The sequence below is a fragment of the Ischnura elegans genome, chromosome 7 (genome assembly GCF_921293095.1).
Source record: "Ischnura elegans chromosome 7, ioIscEleg1.1, whole genome shotgun sequence".
Lineage (NCBI taxonomy): Eukaryota > Metazoa > Arthropoda > Insecta > Odonata > Coenagrionidae > Ischnura > Ischnura elegans.
Genome location: NC_060252.1, coordinates 113,590,024 through 113,609,993, shown reverse-complemented (window position 1 = coordinate 113,609,993; position 19,970 = coordinate 113,590,024). Strand labels below are relative to the sequence as shown.

Below are 19,970 nucleotides of genomic sequence, written 5' to 3'. Positions count from 1 at the left end.
AGTTCTCTCCTAGGTATGTACTCTGGAGAAAAAAGGGATTGAACTTATAGTGAAATGAAAAGTTGGTTAGAGTTTCCTTCTACACCTAAATGATGGTTATTATTTTATGTCTGCATTTTTTTAATGGCATTTCTCATGGATCACTATTAATGAGAGAGTTGGTGGCCTAGTTGCTTTTGGTATCCATCACTTGTTGTAACATTATTGTGCTGTAACTCAAAAGAATTAGTAAGCTAATTTACAGGGCAAAGTACATAATGGCATAGTGCTGTTGAAACAAGAGTGTGAAAAAATAATGGATATTTGAATGCCTTACGAAACGAATGAGCTGGTCTCTTGTTCGAGAGTTGATTTATGTATCCATTTTAGCATGCAATCCGTGAAGGCATGTGTTTCTAGAGTAAGGTTTTATATTAAATCTTATTAATAAATTACCTGCGATGTATAAATGGCAGATTTAAAGAATGATTTTCCTTTTTTTTCAGGCTCACTGGATAGTTATAGAGATTCTGGTTTTGAAGCAGATTTAGGTAGAAACTTACAAAATTCTAGAAGAGTTCTTCAGTTCATAAAAGATAGTGGATGGGTTGATGAATTCACCCAAGCCCTTGCTTTGGAATATTCAATGTACAATGTTGATCGCAACTTATTCAGCTTTGGATATGTCTTAATAGAAAAAAATCATTTTGGAGAATTTATCACATCACATCAGGTTAGTTTTCTTAGAAAAAAATGGGCTTTCTTTTGTCAATAAATGGCATTTTGTTTGAAAAGTAATGGTTATTGCCATTTGGGAGGTAATTGTAAATGTTGAAACAAAAAGAGTTTTTATTAACTGTTCATAAATTTGATTACATGTAATACATACTAATTTTGGAATTCCAAGGGAAATATGTGTGGATTATAAAACAAAAGTTTCTGCTGATTCTGAAATGTTGTGTTAGTTCATTAACTATTTTTAAACCTTAAAGATATCATTTTTTGGTAAAATTTACAATTATTTCCTCACACTCTCCTGTGGAAGCCATTTCACATACCTTTTAAGGGCGTAGTAAAAAAGCTGCAACCTAACATGAAAATAGGTTACGGAATTGGGAACAGACACAGAAAACAGCACTGCAAAAGCACTAAATGACATTCTTTTTCAACTTAGCACAGTATAACCTTTTCTCACAAAGAACCAATAGCTGAAATTGCTTTGGTAACATTGTGTATACTGTTGTCCAAAATTCAGCTCCCTCCATGACCACCTTGAGCATTGCCGTGGAAACTAACCCAGTGAAGGTGCTGAAACAGACTTCAGAACATCCAAAAACATCATTTTCTGGCAAAATATCGTTGATAGGTGTACTTAACACCCTCTGGATGGCTTTTTTCCATTCTATTGAGCTCAAGTAGCCCATCAGTGGGTTCCATCAGTCCTGTTTGAATCATGCTTTTCCCTCTCGCTGTTTCACAGCTTCCCTCATTTGCTTGGAATGAGACATCCTCTGATAAGACAGTCAACCTGATTGCCGAGCCGCATTAAACAAGATTTGACATTTTCCTTATGCTTACATCAGGCCCACCATTTTTAGTGAATTAAATGTTTAATTGTGATTCCAGGTGTGTGCCACTTTACTATGCCAGTGCTAATAATGTCAGAGGGCCTCCATTCCCTCTGTAGGAAATAGCTATTTCCTGAGGCCACTTAGAGACTGACGTTCTGCTTTTTGCGCTGCTCTGTCCATGGGGTGGCACTGTGGAGTGTATTGCTCTGGGTTCAGCTTTTTCCCTTTCCACTCAGATATCAAGTCGCACTTGACACAGCGTAACTCATGTGTCGGCTGTCACTTGACACACCACTCTTGCATACTATTATAATATTTAAAAATTAAATTCTGAATGGACCTCTACTGGTCTAGAGATGAATAAATCTGAGTGCAATCACAAGGCTAATTGGCCTGTTTTCAGTGGATTAGAAGCATGAAGATGTGCACATTTCAGAGTGCCTACTGGTTTTGTGCTGCTGCCTTTTGAAAAGATATTTCTTTCCTCTAATCAAGAAACTTTATTGATATTGCTTCACTCGTGACATCTAATTGTTAAGTAATGGAGCTGAATTTAAAAAAAATGTTCTTTCTTAACCCTTAAGGAGATTTTGAGGTTGAAATCACATATCTGAGAAAAAATATGAGATTATGTGGGTCTTATAATTTCTTTGATACACTAGCATTCAGTTTAATTTTTTCTTTTAATTTGTAAAAAATGTGTAATTTTTGTCTTCACCCAAGGTTTAATTGAATATTTGGGTGAACTTTATGTCCGTTGGCTTTTGAGAAAAAAAATGTTAACTCTCATTTTTCAGATACTCAGTGCAAGGCTGATAGAAATCCATTTTGGGCAAAAGATTTGGGGAACAATCGGTTATTTAATCTTCATCTTAGCAACCTTGTTGTTGTTTGGGCGACTGTGTCGTCGTTGGTACCTATCTAAAGTCTATGGGGCGCCAAAATTGGAAACCAGCAAGGAATATGACATCAGTACAATGCCAAAATGGAAAAGAGTGATAGTGGTGATTTTTTCACCTATGCCCAAAGGAACTTCGATGGTGAATGAGCTCATGGGAGTGTTTGAAGAGAGAAGGAGGCCTGTGGTGCGCTCTGGGGATGAGGATCCTGAACTGAAAGGACTGCTGTCAAAAAAGCAATTGCAAATCCCCGTCGATCCTGAACTGAGGAAATCCACCCCTGTGTACCCTCGCCATCCCCTTAGCCCACCATCTCTCATTGAGTGGATCTTGATTGGAATGAGCCTTCCCATTCTCGTCTTCTATGTGTTGAGGAATAATGCTATGAATGAACCCCTTGAGCGTTTGGATCGAGGTGCAGCTGCTAATGAACGTCACAAGTTTGTCTCTCTTCAGCTGGGAGTGAACTGGGATTATGCTTTCAAGTAAGTGTATAGGGCAATCTCATCAATGGGGACTGGTATCAGAAATTGGTGATACCAATTCCAATGTGTGAATCTAAATGAAGTATCTGACACCTGGCGGTCAAATAGCAAAGGCCTTTCCATGAATGAAATTGTTTGAGCGCATTCAAGATCTTATGACTCTTTTCATGAAGAATGTTATCAATAGGAATTTTATTAGACGGTTCCAAGAAGTATGCCCTCATAAATTAATTAGCTTCCCACCCAAGGCAGTCACTTCAGTTGCCTGACATTTTCCATGGTCCATATTTTTGATCTGTACAGAGTCACTTCCCAAATGTATGTTTCCATGAGCTTGTTTTTCCTTTGCTCCAGTCTTAAGCTTTTGGAGCAGAATAGTTGCCATTTTTGTTATGAATGCTGTCTCAGCTAGGACAATATGACGCTCGATGTGTGTGTCCATAATCTTGTTCTATTGGTATGCTAATAGTGTTATTTATACCCCTAACTGTGGTTTATATATTTAAAAATTTGTCCTTCTCTGTCCATAAAAGATGGTGCATTGTATTTGGAGTGTGTATTTTCTGATCATCACTTTTTCTTCCTTTAGGTATGCCCTAGCGTGCAATGTGTGTGTTGCTACTTCAGCCCTATGGCGTGTTCTTCCATCCTTTCGACACCTGCCAGAGAAAACCTTGCAACACTCTGGCCAGGGACCTTTGCCCACCATGCTCTTGTGTTTTGGGGTTGTTTTAATTGCATTTGGATGTGGTGGTCATGTCAGTTCTCTGCTCGGGAGTTCAACCAAGGACTTCTCAACCATTTCTCAGTCTCTTTCAACATTACTAGGATGGGCTGTTGGAGTTCAAGCAAGCAAAGAAATATATGAGTATGTGTGAGCATGTTTTTCGCTATTTTAGCATATAAATTTTTATCATGTGTGCATCTATCTATGCAAATCAGATATTTTATTCCTGTGTGCAACTGGATAAGTTTTATTCATCCTTGCGTTGAGACTTGGCAGTGGCAGCGTTCGGAAAAACTCATTTATTTGATAGGGTGGTTTCCTCTTAGTTTTTTATTGCCTAAATCGAAAGATTATTACTCCTGGAGTACGTATTCCACGCATTTACATTTTTAAATGACGATAACTATTTTTTGCTATTAAATGAAAAGTGAATATTTTCAAGCGCGCGGAAACGCGACGGGTAAGTATGAATGCCAGGAAATCTCTCAGTGTGATGTATTTCTCGTTCCCGCTGCCGCCCTGAGAGGTGACCTTGAGGGAGGCTTCAGCGCTGATACGACGCAGGCTGCTAGCGGGTAGCTAAGTACCCTGCTAGTTGGTAGCGCTTGGCTTAAATAAGGATTATTAATACCTTATCAAACGAAGAAAACTTTCTGACCTAAGCCAGTTTTAATAAGTGATTATTAAGACACATTTCCCTGAGCTCTGCACCTCATGCATGCATTGGTAATCTCAGACGATGCATAACTCCTATCTACTCGTATAGAAACTAGGTCCCTGTGACGTCACGTGGAGAGGCATCGCGTGGGCGCCAATCTGGCCGTTTTCAAATGAGGATAAAAATGGACCATTGCCATTCGTCTAAACCGGTACATATTTCTAAAACGAAATAATTTGTATATTATGAATACCCTAATGGTGGGTAAGGAATCGCAATCAATGCCTTTCGTTTTCTTTGATGAAGGAAACTACCCTATTAACGGGAAAACCCTTTTACGAAATTTGAATGTGATAACAGTATAAACATATGTATTAAAATTGCAGTTGGTAATTACCGTATTTCTCCAAATATAGTCCCCCCCCCCTAATTTTGAGGCTTCAGTTTCGGGAAAAGTTAAAAAAATGCATTTGAATATTGTCCCCCCCCCCTTTACTTTTACCACAGGCATTTTTTGAAAAAAAGGGGGGACTATATTCAGACCTATACAGTAGTTATTTTAAGAAAAGCAAAATAGAATAATCACAAGTTAGTCGAAATGAACAGATGGTATAAGTAGAAATTATCAAATATATATGCATGCATATTGCTATAAAAAGTAGAACGTATGAAGATAAACACAAATGTTTGGTTATAAATACAAAAAAATATAACGAGTACCATGTACAAACATTTATAATAGATACAATCATTTAAGATAGTATAATAATATTTAAGATTAAATGAATGAGCAAAAAAACAGATTGTCAGCAAGTATAGTACATACATAACAACATATAGGGCAAGAAATTTCTCCAGGAATTTTTGATAGAATTCTTTTGCGACAGAGTTGTGAGAAAATAGGTCCTAAAAATAAATTCAAGTACCTTATACTTTATAAGAATTGGCATGGATATATGTACTTGAAATGTTGATGAAAACTTAGCTCAGAGTTGAATATTATCCCTAGGCCCTTCATAAATGTTACCTATGCCAAATGATTCTCCATTTAATTTGCATTGAAGTTTCCCTGGACAAGAAAGGACATGATTTTTTTTGTGTCAGTGGAAATTTGTTTATGGTACTTGAAGTTTCAAATGTGTGTCTCTCTGGGTATAATTGTGTAACAAGTTACTTTAGACAATCTTTCAAAAATGCAGTGGCAATCTTTGTAAAAAACTTTGTATGAATTACAATCGGAAGCGAACATAACTAACTTCAGTATAGATTGGGACTTCGAATATGTTGGCATTGATTTAAAGGTAAAAGGTGAGAAAATAATTAGAATAGCATTGTATTGATCACATCAGGATGTTTCGTATCATTTCTAGGAAAAATTATTGCTAGGCCTTAAAGAAAATAGAAGATATTACTGGCAGTGACAAAAATTACTTTTCTATCGAACGGTTAATGTATTAAACATTAACTTCGTGAAAGAAACACCAAAAAAAACATAATATCATCAACATGACCAAATCTTATAACTTATCACCACTGAATGACGAACATACGAGAGTAATGGGAACTACCTAAACCATATATGGTCAATAATATTTTAAAGTAACATTGAGCCTAACAGATGTGGTGTGTTGGTTAATGATCCAAGAGTTTTGGATCACCATGCATTGGAAATTGATTTAATATCTTACTAAAATTTGGAGACTGTAAACAAATATAAAACCTTTACAAATATTAGTAAATCCGACATTATAAATTTTAGTTATGAGCTAGCAAAATATGACTGGTCAGTGATATTTACACTGGAAAATTTTGATGAAAGTTTCAAAGCGTTTTATTTGCCATTCAGTTGCCTTATTGCAAGTATTGTATTTCCGCCTGGATTTTGTTAGGTACTATCATATTTTAATGTTTGATGTGGACGGCATCCAGCACGTATAAATCTAGCTTGCAGAAGCTAGTTTTATACGTGACTCAAACATCTCTTTGAAAGCAGGTATTTTTCCAGTTTGATATTTACTTAGACGAACTGTTCTAATGTTTTCTACAGGTCAAGGCCTTTGTCAATGCTTTTCATGATCCTCTGCCCACTATTCTTTTCGGTGTGCTTGTTGGTTGTTTCTTCACAGTTCTGTCTTGTTTGTTGTGTCTTCACAGTTGTTTCTTCATGAATATGTTAGTTGCTCATGCCTGCAACTCGGCAATGATTTCTTTTCTTTCCGAGAAGAAATCAGTTTGTCGAGTATCACATGAATCTCGAGAGAGTTGTTTCTTGAGAAGTTGAAGTGTACTTTTCAAGTCAAGAGAAAATGATTTGAGCTCGCCGATGCTGTTGTTAGGTTTTCAATTATGCATTTACTTAACAGATTTGAGGTCACAATTTGTGTAAATTCTGCTGTTGGTTCGTTGACAAGGAACGTGAATTAGTCAGTCTTCAGTTCATAAACTTTTTGTGTTCATGTTTATCATTCACACAAACTACAATTTATGTACTTTAATTTTGTGTCAATCTTCTGAGAGCACACAACACATAGTTCTTGCCAGCCACCATGTTGATTACATTTGATGATAGATACTCAATATTAGATCTTAGTTTTGTACCTATCAACTCTTGGAACTCAATTTTTAATTTTTAGTTACTGATGTGCACCATTTGTATGACAATGGCAATGATGATGGCAATAGTAATATCAAACGATGCGATTAATTACAGTGAAATTACCTTAGCTGTTCATGGTGTGGTTGAGTACTAATTGTGGCATTATTTTTTCATTGTTATAGTGGAAGTTACTTTGGGAAGATGCTCTACTGCACTTTTGGAATTGGCTGTAGTGTTTATGTAATCAACCTTTTTCTCACAATTGTGATGGAAGAATTTGAAAGGGCCCGCAGGGAGGTAGGTATCTTGTTTTGCAATTAAGGGCTAAATGTGCAAGTTAAATCATATTAGTGTTTTAAGAGTTTGTTATCTAATTTTAAATAGTCTTCATTCATAGCAGATATTAGGTAAAAATAAGTCAATTACTCTTTCTATAAGTTCTATGTACGTATGGTTTGGTTCTTGGGTTTTCAGTTCCACTATGGCTCTTAATTATTATAATATTTACAACACTGTTGGCATGTACATGCATGGTTTTGTCAAGACCGTAGAGAAAGGATGTAGACACAATGTCACTGATTTCAGGTGCATACACAAAGATACACTGTGGCGTTACATTGTCAAAACTCCCCCGGGTTTTTAACGTTAGCCCTGACGCAAGGAACTCTTTCCATCTGCCAGTGAACAAGTGAGGGAAAAACTCCACAAAGACAAACAATGTAATGAACAATAGAACAATTTTGTCACATGTGCATTTTAAATTTGTATTTCTCACATAAGTTTAACAAATGTCTATTCACTAAGTCGAACCTTAAACATACAAGAAATAACAAAACGGCACATGGCAGCACTAAACGGTAAGACTTCTTTTCAACGTCTCCATCAATGAGAGGACAATGTAACTCTGGCTGCAGCCCAGTCAAGAGAGAGCGCTCAGTGGTTGGGAAGGTGCGAGAGGGGAGGGGATGAGGTCACGGTTAGCTGATGGAACTTCGTTTGCCCAAATGCTTACGGATGAGGTCTCCCTCCAGTTTTCCCTGCAGCACCTGGATTGACTCGTGAACTCCCAGAACACTACTCATTAGTCAAGCATGGTTGGAGAAACACCACGGCAGGGGGGGGAACATCTCCCTCTCCAAAACCTTCTCTGTAATGCATGTAAGTTCCCAGATGGGGTGAGGGAAATTTTGGACAGGCACTTTGGGTGCGGCCCAACGAATGCTACTTTTGCTATCAGACGCTACAGATGGAAGTGCTCCGGAGCACCAGTCCATAGACGCTACGTCTGCTATGAGAATTTCTTTTCAGACCGGTCAGGAGCGAAGTCAAAATGGCGGAAATGAACGAGGGCGGGCACCATGGGATTATGAAATCGATGAGATGGTTTTAATTGCGAATTGAGGCGATTATGGTAATTGAATATTGATAAATATGTTCGAATATGATTTAAATTAATTTTATTTTCCAATATCGTGATTCTACAAAGTAAAAAAAGAAACTTTGGACCGTATTTCTCGCACCTACCCTCGCCTACCCCTTCTAATTGAAACTCATTACCATAGTAAAGTAAAATAGGTACTCTACCATTTTCTCATTTGAAACATATTAACTTATTATGGCTAACGACTATTATAAAAAATTAATCCATTCCATTTGTATCCTATTTTTCTTCAGATTTTAATTTATGGCATGAGTTGATGTGTCAATATATGTTTTTACAATCCTTTCCTATAGTACATGTCCCGTTTAATAATTTTTTTTTTTGCCTTTTGAATGTAAAGGCTGCTTCCAGAGACATTTGAGTTCATTTTGGGGGAGATACGAGAATGTCTACGGAGAGATAGTGCTTGCTACATATTTATTTAAATCACTGTTATATTTACATCTATTTACTATATGCGCCCACTCCGTTACTTCGTAGTCACCTTTGCAGAAAAAGGCGTCCACATTGAGCGTCCAACAACAACTGCAACGTGAGCAAACCCTCCATTGCCTCAGTGAATTCCGTTCGAATTTCCGCCAAAAAATGACTCGCTCCTCCGCAGACCCTGGTTTTTGCAGGAGCGCAAGGCGGCAAATGGGTGTGTGACGTTTTCCGTTACGCCTCCATAGCTAATAACGGACCGCTTGGGAGCTCGTCTGTGGCGCTCCGAAGCATTGGTGGCGTTCAACAGACCGCACCCTTTGTGGTCAAGTGGGGAGGGGAGAGTAGTGGGAGGACGAGGTCTTGGAGGGAGATTTGATTGCTCAGATGTGGACAACTTCCCAATCCAAACTGCACACTATGGGTCAGCACCTCCTATCCCTGGCTTTCCAAAACCCATCCATTCGTCCCCACGACTACTGTATAAGTCTTTAACTTCTGGAATGGCAGGATCGAAGACAGCAGTCTGAGTGAGACTAGGGTCTCTGAGCCTTTGCGCGAAAATAGTTAGCGTGAAATGTCCTTGGCGTGAAAGCCCTCTGACTTAGATATTAGTCTGAGTGTTAAGATGTCTGCAGAGGGAATATCGTGCAAGGATTTTCAAGGGAAAAATTTGTGAGGGAGGTATTTAAAAAATGCCGCAGCACTATATGTATAATGAAATGGTATAGTTTTTGGGTGCAATCACTTAGAGAGGTGATGCATCGATAATAGAGGTGACTTTAATGAAAATAATTCTTCATTTACGCAGTTTCACCCTTTAAAAAAATTCAATCATGCTCACTTCTTAAGCTGAATGCACAAGCACTCTCCAGCTCTTCAAATATGGAAGTTGAGATGGATAACTCTATGCAATGGGAGTCACAATTAATCATCCCTGTCAATAAATTGCCTCTCAATGCTATCTCTTGCGACAAATACCGTATAAGCGTGTGTAAGAGCCGCACACATGTAAGAGACGCACCCCTATTTTGAGCATCGAAGCTAAAAGAACAAAATTTTGTTGCATTTTTTTATCCTATCCATTTGTCCTCACGACTACTGTATAAGTCTTTAACATCTGGAATGGCAGGATCGAAGACAGCAGTCTGAGGTCAGAGGACAGCAGTCAGGTGTTGCAGACATATGCCTGGATTTTCGACAGTTATCAAAATTACCGTATTTCCCGGCCTATAAGACGCACCTGGATTTTTCAGGTTAGAATTTATGAAAAAAAACTAAAATACTTGGATAATACAAAAAAGAATTTTAATGATAACATTTTACATAAAAACGGAACTTTCATATTAAAAAAATTTTAAAATTATTAATTAGCAAATATATCAGAGTTTATTCATCATAGAACCCCAGAAATTCCTCATCACTGCTGCAAAAATCATATGCGTAGACATTTTCTCGGGAGTCGTCACTTTCCTCATACAAAATGTCATCTTCACTTCCATCCAGCGCATTGCTGATTCCACACTTTTTGAAAGACTTTATGATAGTCTCAGTTTTTACTTTCTGCCAGGAATTTTTCACCCACTCACAAACGGTAGAAATTGACGGCCGTTTCATTCTTCCGGTCAGTGTGAAATCGTGAGTTGGTGCCTCAATCCACTTTATCCATTCTTCACGCATAAATCCCTTGAATGGTTTATTGATTGAAACATCCAAAGGCTGCAGTTGAGAAGTCAATCCATCAGGAATCACTGCAAGATGCGTCTTCAGTTGTGTAGCAAGGATTTTTGCAGACTCCGTTATATGGGCCTTAAACTGATCGCACACTAACAAAGACGATTTCTTCAGAAGTCCACCTGGACGCCGGGACTACACCCTCTGCAAACCCAGTTTCATACCCTCTCCATCCATCCATCCCTTAGGATGAACATGAATATAAATTCCATGTGGAATTGTACACTTAGGCAGCGTTTTTCGTTTAAAGATCAACAAAGGAGGGAGTTTTGAACCATCAGCACAACACGCAAGGACAACAGTATAGCATGTTTTTCGTTACCGGAAGTCTTTATCGTAACTGGGTTATTCCACGTCAAATCACCCAGAAATTTTCAAAATGACACCCACCGACTCGGATTTTAATGAAATTTTTATCACTAGCTACTATCACCTATCTAATGACCCATGTAAAATATTTCCTCTCTCACTCTCATAGTTTGCAAGATATGAGGAGTCAAAGTTTGAGATGTTTGCTCAGAAGTGGCGCTAGTGGGAGTCAAATTCCAGAGTGCAGGGCACATCGTAAAAATTCATAACTCAGAAACCACATAATATATTTGAATGAAATTTTGACCCCTTGTCTATCCAAGTGCACAGCTTCCATAGTAATGTCTTTTATTCCCCTTGCATTGTTATGTTAGCCAAAATGATGTCAACAGTTGTTAATTAACCGATTTTTTTAGCTCAAAAACATTACTTCATATTTTCAGAATTATCACCAAAAGGCAGAGCAGTTAACTCATCCAATTTTTTTTTAAATTGAAGGTTAATATGTGCTCCAATATACTGTGAAATAAAAATGGTGGTGTTTTGACTGCCACTATGAGTATTTCAGGTTTTACTTTTTTTTCTGCCCCCGTGAGAGGGATTTTGGACACGTACTGTAAGACAATAAGTATAAGTGTATCCATACCTTCATGAGGATATATTTGAAATATTGGTCAGTAAATCTAAGACCAAACATGTAGTCTAGTGAATGTGGCTCTTGTTCATACAATTTTTTTTAATAACAATACTTGGCTTGTGGCAGCTGAGGGGAAAAGAGTCCAAATGGCTCAGAAATGTGAAATGATGCTTTTTCCTGGAATTTACCCATTTTTTCAAGTGTTTAGTATAGGGACAAATTGGTATCAACATACATTAGACTCTTACTGTGCATTAAGAGGATAAATGGAAATACTAATTTAAATAATATTATTTAAATAATACACTTCAATGTGTTTAAGGCATCTCCCGAACATCTCTGGAGGCTCTCTCGGGCAACTAAACGCTTTACAATACCACCAATTCCATCACATGGGGATTTTACATGGCTTGTAGCAAAGAATGTCCATGATGCCATTAAAGAGAAATCCTGGTAATGCTTGCAAAGATTGAGAAATTTTTTGCAGTTCTTGTACCGTCCTGCACAACCATCACTAAAGTAACTCAATTTTTTGACTAAAGTAAAATTTTCCTTCACAAAGCAAAATATTATTCTTTGGGTTTCATAAACAAAGGCTACATCATGCTCCAAATCATCTGACAAGATGCATAAACTGAAAATAATAAGCTGTTTAGTCAGGTGATCTCGAGTGTAAATCACAACAGGGTGTACCGTACAACTATCACTTGTCCAGTGATACCCTTGTGCCTCATCTTTGATAGCATATGAGTAGTTCTCATCGAAGTCAAGGAGAACAACTGCTTCATGGGGTCCAAGATTTTCTTTCATTTGCTTAAGGTAGTTTGCCTGTACCTTCATAATAAATGAATGGGGCACCAGTTTTTCCACTCTTTCAATTAAAGTTAATCGGTACTCATCAAATGTCGCAAGGAAGTTCACTAGTTGAGATCTGTCACGGGAAACACACTGACTGTATGAAACTTCATCTCCAGGGTCACATTCTTCAAACGTTTTCAGCAGTAAGCTTTTCAACTTTTCACGTGAAGGACACTGAGAGCAATGTCGCAGTATACAGTCCCTATTTTTTCTAGAGCACACTAAATAACCAATTAGGTCCTGGCTTGTTTCCTCTATATTACAGGCATTAAGCAGTAAGTTGACATTTTAATGAATTGTGCAAACACACACTGAATGCGTTCCAGGAGATCCTGCTACCACAAACCATTTTGGACCTAGGTTGCAGAATTTAGAAAAGCCAATTTTAATTCTGGGGAAGTCAAATTTAAAAGTGGAATACAATTCCTTCAAGTTAGCAAGTAATAATTTCTTCTGAACACGTACATTTTTGGAGATACTTATGGAATCTTTCTTTCCAGGCATCATTCTGGAGTACTCATCACTTTTATAGAAAGTCCTAACTAATTGTAATGTTTTATATTTGCCTTCCCTTTTCTCAATTCAGGTGCAGCCAATTTTCCATTGTCTCTGAAAAGTTCTCTTGCTTGGCGGGCAGTGTACTCACTCACATGAAACTCTTCCATTACTTTCTTCCTGCTCCATGAAGTTGGTACCAATGATAACAGATGTACCTTTCCTTGATGAGTGCTTGATGTGTCAACTTTTTGTTTGATTAAGTCAATGAGCACATCCATATCATGAACTTTCTGAAGTAGTTCTTTTGGCAGTTTTGGGTCATCTTTTTCTGGAGATAATTCTTTATCAAGAACTCTTTTAACTTTCCTTTTAAAATTACTGCATGCTGACTCTACTTTCCTTTTAGCATAGGTTGACCTCCTGTGAGATGATATGCCATGAAATTTTAAAGGTGACTCCTCTCTATCTTGCAGCGTTCTGTTAAGTAGCTCAGTTGATTTTTCTTGGGATACTGTTGTTTCAAAATTCATAATACTATCATTGCTGTCACTATCTACTTCTTCAACATCAGAAAGCTCATTTCCAAACCTGGAGTGTTTCTGTACTTCCTCCCTACATGGCTGGAATATTTTCATTCCTGGCACTAATTTCCGAAGTTGGGATTTTACAGGCCTTTTCTGCAAATTCAAGACTTACATTTCTCAGTGATTTTGATATTTTCTTCTTGTGGCTCTTAAAAGGATCAAGACAATATATTTGGTAGGTTTCATACTTTTTCAAATAGTATATTCTGTGATGTTCGCAGACATTGGATAAGAATTCCCCAGGTACACCACTTCTGAGAAATAACAGCTGTTTTTCAAGTATACTCATGATCTCAATTTTGTTCAGTTGCACCACTGGTGTGTAGGTTTTTTTGAGGCAATCAGATGCAGTTACTTTTCGATGCTGCACAGTTAAAAAATTTGCTCATTTTGAAGCATAGTGGAGACACCAACCTTTTTTAATGTTGAAGTTCACAATGAGCAGCTTCGCCTAACTCATTGCACACCCAATTAATGTACAGGTAAAAATACACGGACCGTACACACAGAATAAACTTGGACACCCATGGAGCATCTTCACACAAGAAGATTTGGCAGAAGACTAAAAGTGGTATCCTAGAATCTATTTTGATTTATCATGCCCTCACTGTGATACATTGTAACATTTTATTCTTCCTAATGTAGAGGTTGCACTTAATTCTCTTATTCCTTAGGGAGATGGAATAACACTGAAAAGTGAGGCTGAATAGGTGGGATTGTATTACCTTCTCAAGTTTGTCATGTAATACAATCATATGTGAGGCAGGGGAGAAAACAATGTGGCACATAATGTCAGCATTATCTCTCCCAGTGAAATAGAAATTTAATACTCCAGTTGCCATCAAGGAATGTGGATACTGATGACAACCTGCTGCATATCTATAAGTAATACCATTTGCTCTGCCAGCTCTTCCATCACCAAGGGTTTGGAAGACCGTACTTCTTCTGTGAAAGTGAGGCTAACTTTGTACAACTCCAGTTCAGCGGGACTCATTTAATCACTTTTTCACAGATCTTAACAAACTTGAACATTGCATGTGCTTATGATGACCACTGGTTTTTTGGATTAGTGATTTCTAAACACAAGGAAGAACATGATGTGAAAGTGAAATTTATGCACCCATATGGAAAATCCCCATGTGATGGAATTGGTGGTATTGTAAAGCGTTTAGTTGCCCGAGAGAGCCTCCAGAGATGTTCGGGAGATGCCTTAAACACATTGAAGTGTATTATTTAAATAATATTATTTAAATTAGTATTTCCATTTATCCTCTTAATGCACAGTAAGAGTCTAATGTATGTTGATACCAATTTGTCCCTATACTAAACACTTGAAAAAATGGGTAAATTCCAGGAAAAAGCATCATTTCACATTTCTGAGCCATTTGGACTCTTTTCCCCTCAGCTGCCACAAGCCAAGTATTGTTATTAAAAAAAATTGTATGAACAAGAGCCACATTCACTAGACTACATGTTTGGTCTTAGATTTACTGACCAATATTTCAAATATATCCTCATGAAGGTATGGATACACTTATACTTATTGTCTTACAGTACGTGTCCAAAATCCCTCTCACGGGGGCAGAAAAAAAAGTAAAACCTGAAATACTCATAGTGGCAGTCAAAACACCACCATTTTTATTTCACAGTATATTGGAGCACATATTAACAATAATAATAATAATAATAATAATATATAATTAATAATATATATAATTAAATAAAACCTTCAATTTAAAAAAAAATTGGATGAGTTAACTGCTCTGCCTTTTGGTGATAATTCTGAAAATATGAAGTAATGTTTTTGAGCTAAAAATATCGGTTAATTAACAACTGTTGACATCATTTTGGCTAACATAACAATGCAAGGGGAATAAAAGACATTACTATGGAAGCTGTGCACTTGGATAGACAAGGGGTCAAAATTTCATTCAAACATATTATGTGGTTTCTGAGTTATGAATTTTTACGATGTGCCCTGCACTCTGGAATTTGACTCCCACTAGCGCCACTTCTGAGCAAACATCTCAAACTTTGACTCCTCATATCTTGCAAACTATGAGAGTGAGAGAGGAAATATTTTACATGGGTCATTAGATAGGTGATAGTAGCTAGTGATAAAAATTTCATTAAAATCCGAGTCGGTGGGTGCCATGCCTGGGTGAACTGACATGGAATGACCCAACTGTCTTTGCACCGTTAACGTCCACAGTTCTATTTGATGGCACATCAAATGTCAAGGGAACCTCATCCATATTTCCTATCTGTCCTATTTCAAAACACTTCATTTTTCTCAGGTTAAGTATTTGGTAGTAATAGGTATTTGTGGAATTCGATAATTTTTCTTTCGTATTCGGGTGGTAGTTTTTGTGCTATTGTGGTTTTAGTACGCATGCACAGGCCATTTCTCTTCATAAATCTTTCACACCACGACTTTGTCCCAGAAAAATCGGCAATAGGCATATCTATCGCCAACTTTCTCGCTTCCATTAAAATCATTTTTGTTGAAACAGTGATCCCGTTCTTCCTGTGATTTATTATCCAGGTCTTTACGTGCTCCTCAAGCTTTGGCCATTTCGGAGAACATGAACGTAAAGTTTTCTTACTCTTACTTGCATTTATTAAATCTACCTTCTGCTTCCGCCATTCTCGTATCATCTTCTCGGTTGGAGGTGGGCCGAAACGCCTTGCAGCTGCCTGGTTGCCGTGTTCCGAAGCATATTTCACGACTTCAAGTTTAAATGCAATACTGTATGACAATCTTCTCTCTTAAGATCCCATTAGGTTATTCCAATTTTGACTTTTTATACAGAAATTACCAAGTTTCTGTGCTTAGAAGCACATGTGCAGACTAAATAGAAAGATACGTATTACGCACTGAACTGACTGAACATCGAGCTCATACTTTGTTACCTAAGGTTAAGTCCCGGTGGTGCCGGTAGACTCGTGAGTTTATCGTGAGAGATACAATGTATTAGCATATAGATGACATCTTCTTTAGCTCAATGTATGTAAGTTTTGCAGCAGCACCCATTGCAAGATTAAACTAAACATGCTACATTGTATGCATTTCTGATTTTTCCGGGAATTTTTTTAAGGGAGTTAGACATCGACGTATTAAAACTTTATTTCTAACAACCTGCTCAAAAGAGTGCTATTATCAAAATTTTTAATGAATTGAACTATTTTCAATGCCTGATACACTAAAAAATACTTAATGGTATTTATTTATCCTGTCAAAACGGTTGCTTATTATAGGACGAAGTTATACCCGTGATATCCGTATACCATCGGCGCATAAGACGCAGGCTAATTTTACAGCACATTTTGGAGAAAAAAAAGTGCGTCTTATCGGCCGGGAAATACGGTACCTCTTTCAATACTAAAAATTTACGCAGAATTTTTTCAGCAAACTTTACATGATATGCATGATGCTCGGAGATATGTGGGTATTTACTTGTAGTCTTTAACTTATGACGCTTACTAGGGATGGTTGGATCAGATACCTTGCATCCAAATATCCTTGGATAATGCCCTTCACCTTATACGCCGGATCCAAATTCGTCGATGAAATTGAATCTGAATCCAAATTTTTAAATTAATGCTTTTGTGAATGCAACGTCCCATGAGAGGGAGTAGAAAAAGTTTCGATTTCTTCTATCCGGCATTTAGTCCAGCAATGTACACACTCGTTCAAATTCTTTAAACTGTAGGTTTTGACACCAATATATTTTTCAGTTGCAATAATCCTCATAATAGTGATTTTTGAAAAATCAGGTCCTTAGCGTAATGGAAATTACTCGGCAAGACAGATGTTGACTATTAACCAGGTGTTGTCCTTCAAAACTACGCATTTCTCTACGTTTGATATGCAATTACAATTTGCAGTATAAATTGCAGCTGCGGGAAGGCCACTTGTGGCAGTAAATTTAGCACGCCCTCCAGAGCGAAAAACCAAGTGTGATCTTTTCCAGGTTCACCTCTGAGGCACCGACCTGACGGTGCGATGCTTACATGAGTAAGAAAAGCAAACAGGAGCATTTTAAACATACGTCCTTATGGGAGAAACTCCCCTGCTTGCTGCTTGTTTTTGACCTTGGGTTTCAGATGACCGACTCACGCTGAAAACCAAGGCCACTTAGTTCCCCTTGGACTTGCGTCTGGTGAAGGGGAGGAGGGGAGATAAGAAGTTTGTGTAAGAGATGCACCCCCATTTTCTGCTGCTATTTCTGGGAAAAAAAGGTGCGCCTCTTGCATGAGCTTACACAGTATGTTCAATTTCAAATCTGGCCACAGGTAAATCTGTTTATGTATTATGCATTCAAGTATGGCCGATGAAACTATGGTGTTGTTGCATGGGGCCACCACTCCCTGCACCACACGCTGAGGCTTTTTTACCCTTGGAGTGCAGGAGCATTTTCTTTACTAACTGCAGATTTACCCCACATTTTTATTTCAACCTGTATATTTTGCCCTTGGGTCCTTTACCTCACCACAAAGATCGCTAAGAGCCTAAACTCTGAACCAGACCAGCCCTCGTGGCTGGGGGTGCACCTTCTGCAAAAGGGGTCTCTTCTTCACTCGTGGCTGGCAGCTAAAATTGTGGACTCCCACAGCCCAAGGGTTAAACTGCATAAATGGCCTGTGAGGAAGTATATGTGTATATATATCACAGCTGCAAAGCTCTTTTCAAGGAAACAGAAAATAACTAGCCTTGAAGGAGGAAGGATGCCATGGGAATTTGGGAGATTGCAATAAACGGAAACCTTGTGAATGGCGTTACCTCTCCCAACCTATCCCCCTTATTGTTCATCACCCTCCCAAAAACCCCACTCCATCTTAACCACTGAAGTACATATCTATTTAACTCAAGGTTTTTTAGAATTTGTCAAAAATGAGTTTCTATATCGCCAATTCATTATTAGTCATAAATATATCTCATCTTAATGTGAATTGCACTAGATTCAGTATGTAAAATTCTACTGAGCTATCAACTGGAAAGTTATTGGCATTATTACTATTATTACAAGTCTAATTATCAAGTGTACAAAGAATGCATTTCTTTTTACACCTACTCCTAAGTAAGATATTTCTGTAGCGGTAAGACTCTAAAGTCTTAATGGAACTGCATCAGGTTTATGCTGAGCTAGGTGAATCCAGTTACTTTACTGATCAACTTGGTAAAAATACTAAGCAATGTGGCAATTGTAATTTTGACCACCTAGGGGAAATGCTTGAATGACCCAGATAGCAAATTCATCATACTCTTCCCTACTCTGATATCTTTTTTGCTAATGTTTGTTGGTTGCTGTGATCAGTTTGTAGTCACATCGCAGTGGTCATGTAGTGTGGTGCAGTTCTTGGAAAACTGCTGGGAGTACCTCTCAGCTGTTCTACGGATTAGGCTGGGAGCTGCTAGAGACTTATCAGCAGCTACTTGTTAGGCAATTGCTCGAGCAACTAAGAGGAAATATCTTTCATAGTGACCCAAAGATCATCTTCTTAAAACCTCACTATATTTCCAGGCATGACTGAAATGAAAATTAAGACAGACTTTGCTGAGCAGGTAGTTTATGGTAGTCTCTTTTCTCGTGAACAATGACGCACTTTATAATTCTAGGTCCTACGCAGGTTGTGTAATATCTTACAACATGCACCTTCAATTTTCTATATTCTCGTACAGATCAGTGGGAGTTGTCCTAATACCTACTGCCACAAGTCTGTTGCTTGTGGCAGTGGCTTGTGGAATAGTATGTTGATGTAGGTGTAGAAAAATTCTAGATAGCATTATTTTGTGACATTGCATGGTTTGCAGTGATTTTTGAAGTGAGCCTTGCCTATTTTTTCATTACAGGTGAAAGTCATCAAAGAGGGGGACAAAAAAGTGTTTGGCGTACTTGAATTCGGGAGAGAATTTTGGCAGAGGAAAGGATTCTCATGCAAATCATGTTTCAAAATGTTCAAACGGAAAAACAATGGTGTATCTAATGGAAAAATCAGGCCAAAAGGGAAAGTAAACAGAGGTCAAATAGAGAAACATGGTAAGCGTATGAAAGGGAAATCACCAAGCAAGAGAGAGGGTACTCAGCAGATCATAGAAGATGAGGAGGGCAAGGAAAACTTGGGGCTGGAAACATTTGAAGAGGATGATGCATCAAGTACCTCTGGTGAAGATGCTGCGCCCAGCATTCAAGATTATTTGCGTCTAAGAGCTGGCGGTCGGCTTACATCTACTCGTGGACATCAATTTCAGAATGAAACAGTTGCACCAAGAAATGGCAGGAGCAAATTTAAATTGAACAGGTTCCATTGTGATGTTAGGAATCTCTCTGTTTGCTGGCTCAAAGGAAATCAAGATGGAGGAAACCCATCAAAGCTCTCTTGGATGTCAACTGATGATGGTCACAGGATAGGTGAGCAATGGAATGATTGACTTTCATCTCTGAAGTGGTGTACTTTTAGTTATCCCTCATGTAGTAAGGATTATATAATTATATTCCACAATTGAATCATTAAAAAATGATATCATTCTTTGATGGCTAAATTGTGGAATTTTATGTGATGCTGCATT

General features: G+C 37.9%; 1 protein-coding gene across 2 annotated transcripts in view; it reads left to right on the top strand.

Moving 5' to 3' along the window:
• Window positions 1-19,970, top strand: part of LOC124161924 (polycystic kidney disease and receptor for egg jelly-related protein-like) — a 241,807-nt gene that overhangs the window by 214,143 nt on the left and 7,694 nt on the right. The window contains exons 34-38 of one of the 2 annotated variants that reach the window (XM_046538185.1): window positions 486-712; window positions 2,348-2,934; window positions 3,524-3,808; window positions 7,098-7,212; window positions 19,254-19,812. In XM_046538185.1, the coding sequence (XP_046394141.1) occupies window positions 486-712; window positions 2,348-2,934; window positions 3,524-3,808; window positions 7,098-7,212; window positions 19,254-19,812 (1,773 nt within the window). The remainder of the gene's footprint in view (window positions 1-485; window positions 713-2,347; window positions 2,935-3,523; window positions 3,809-7,097; window positions 7,213-19,253; window positions 19,813-19,970) is intronic. The other variant, XM_046538186.1, reaches the window with a different exon arrangement.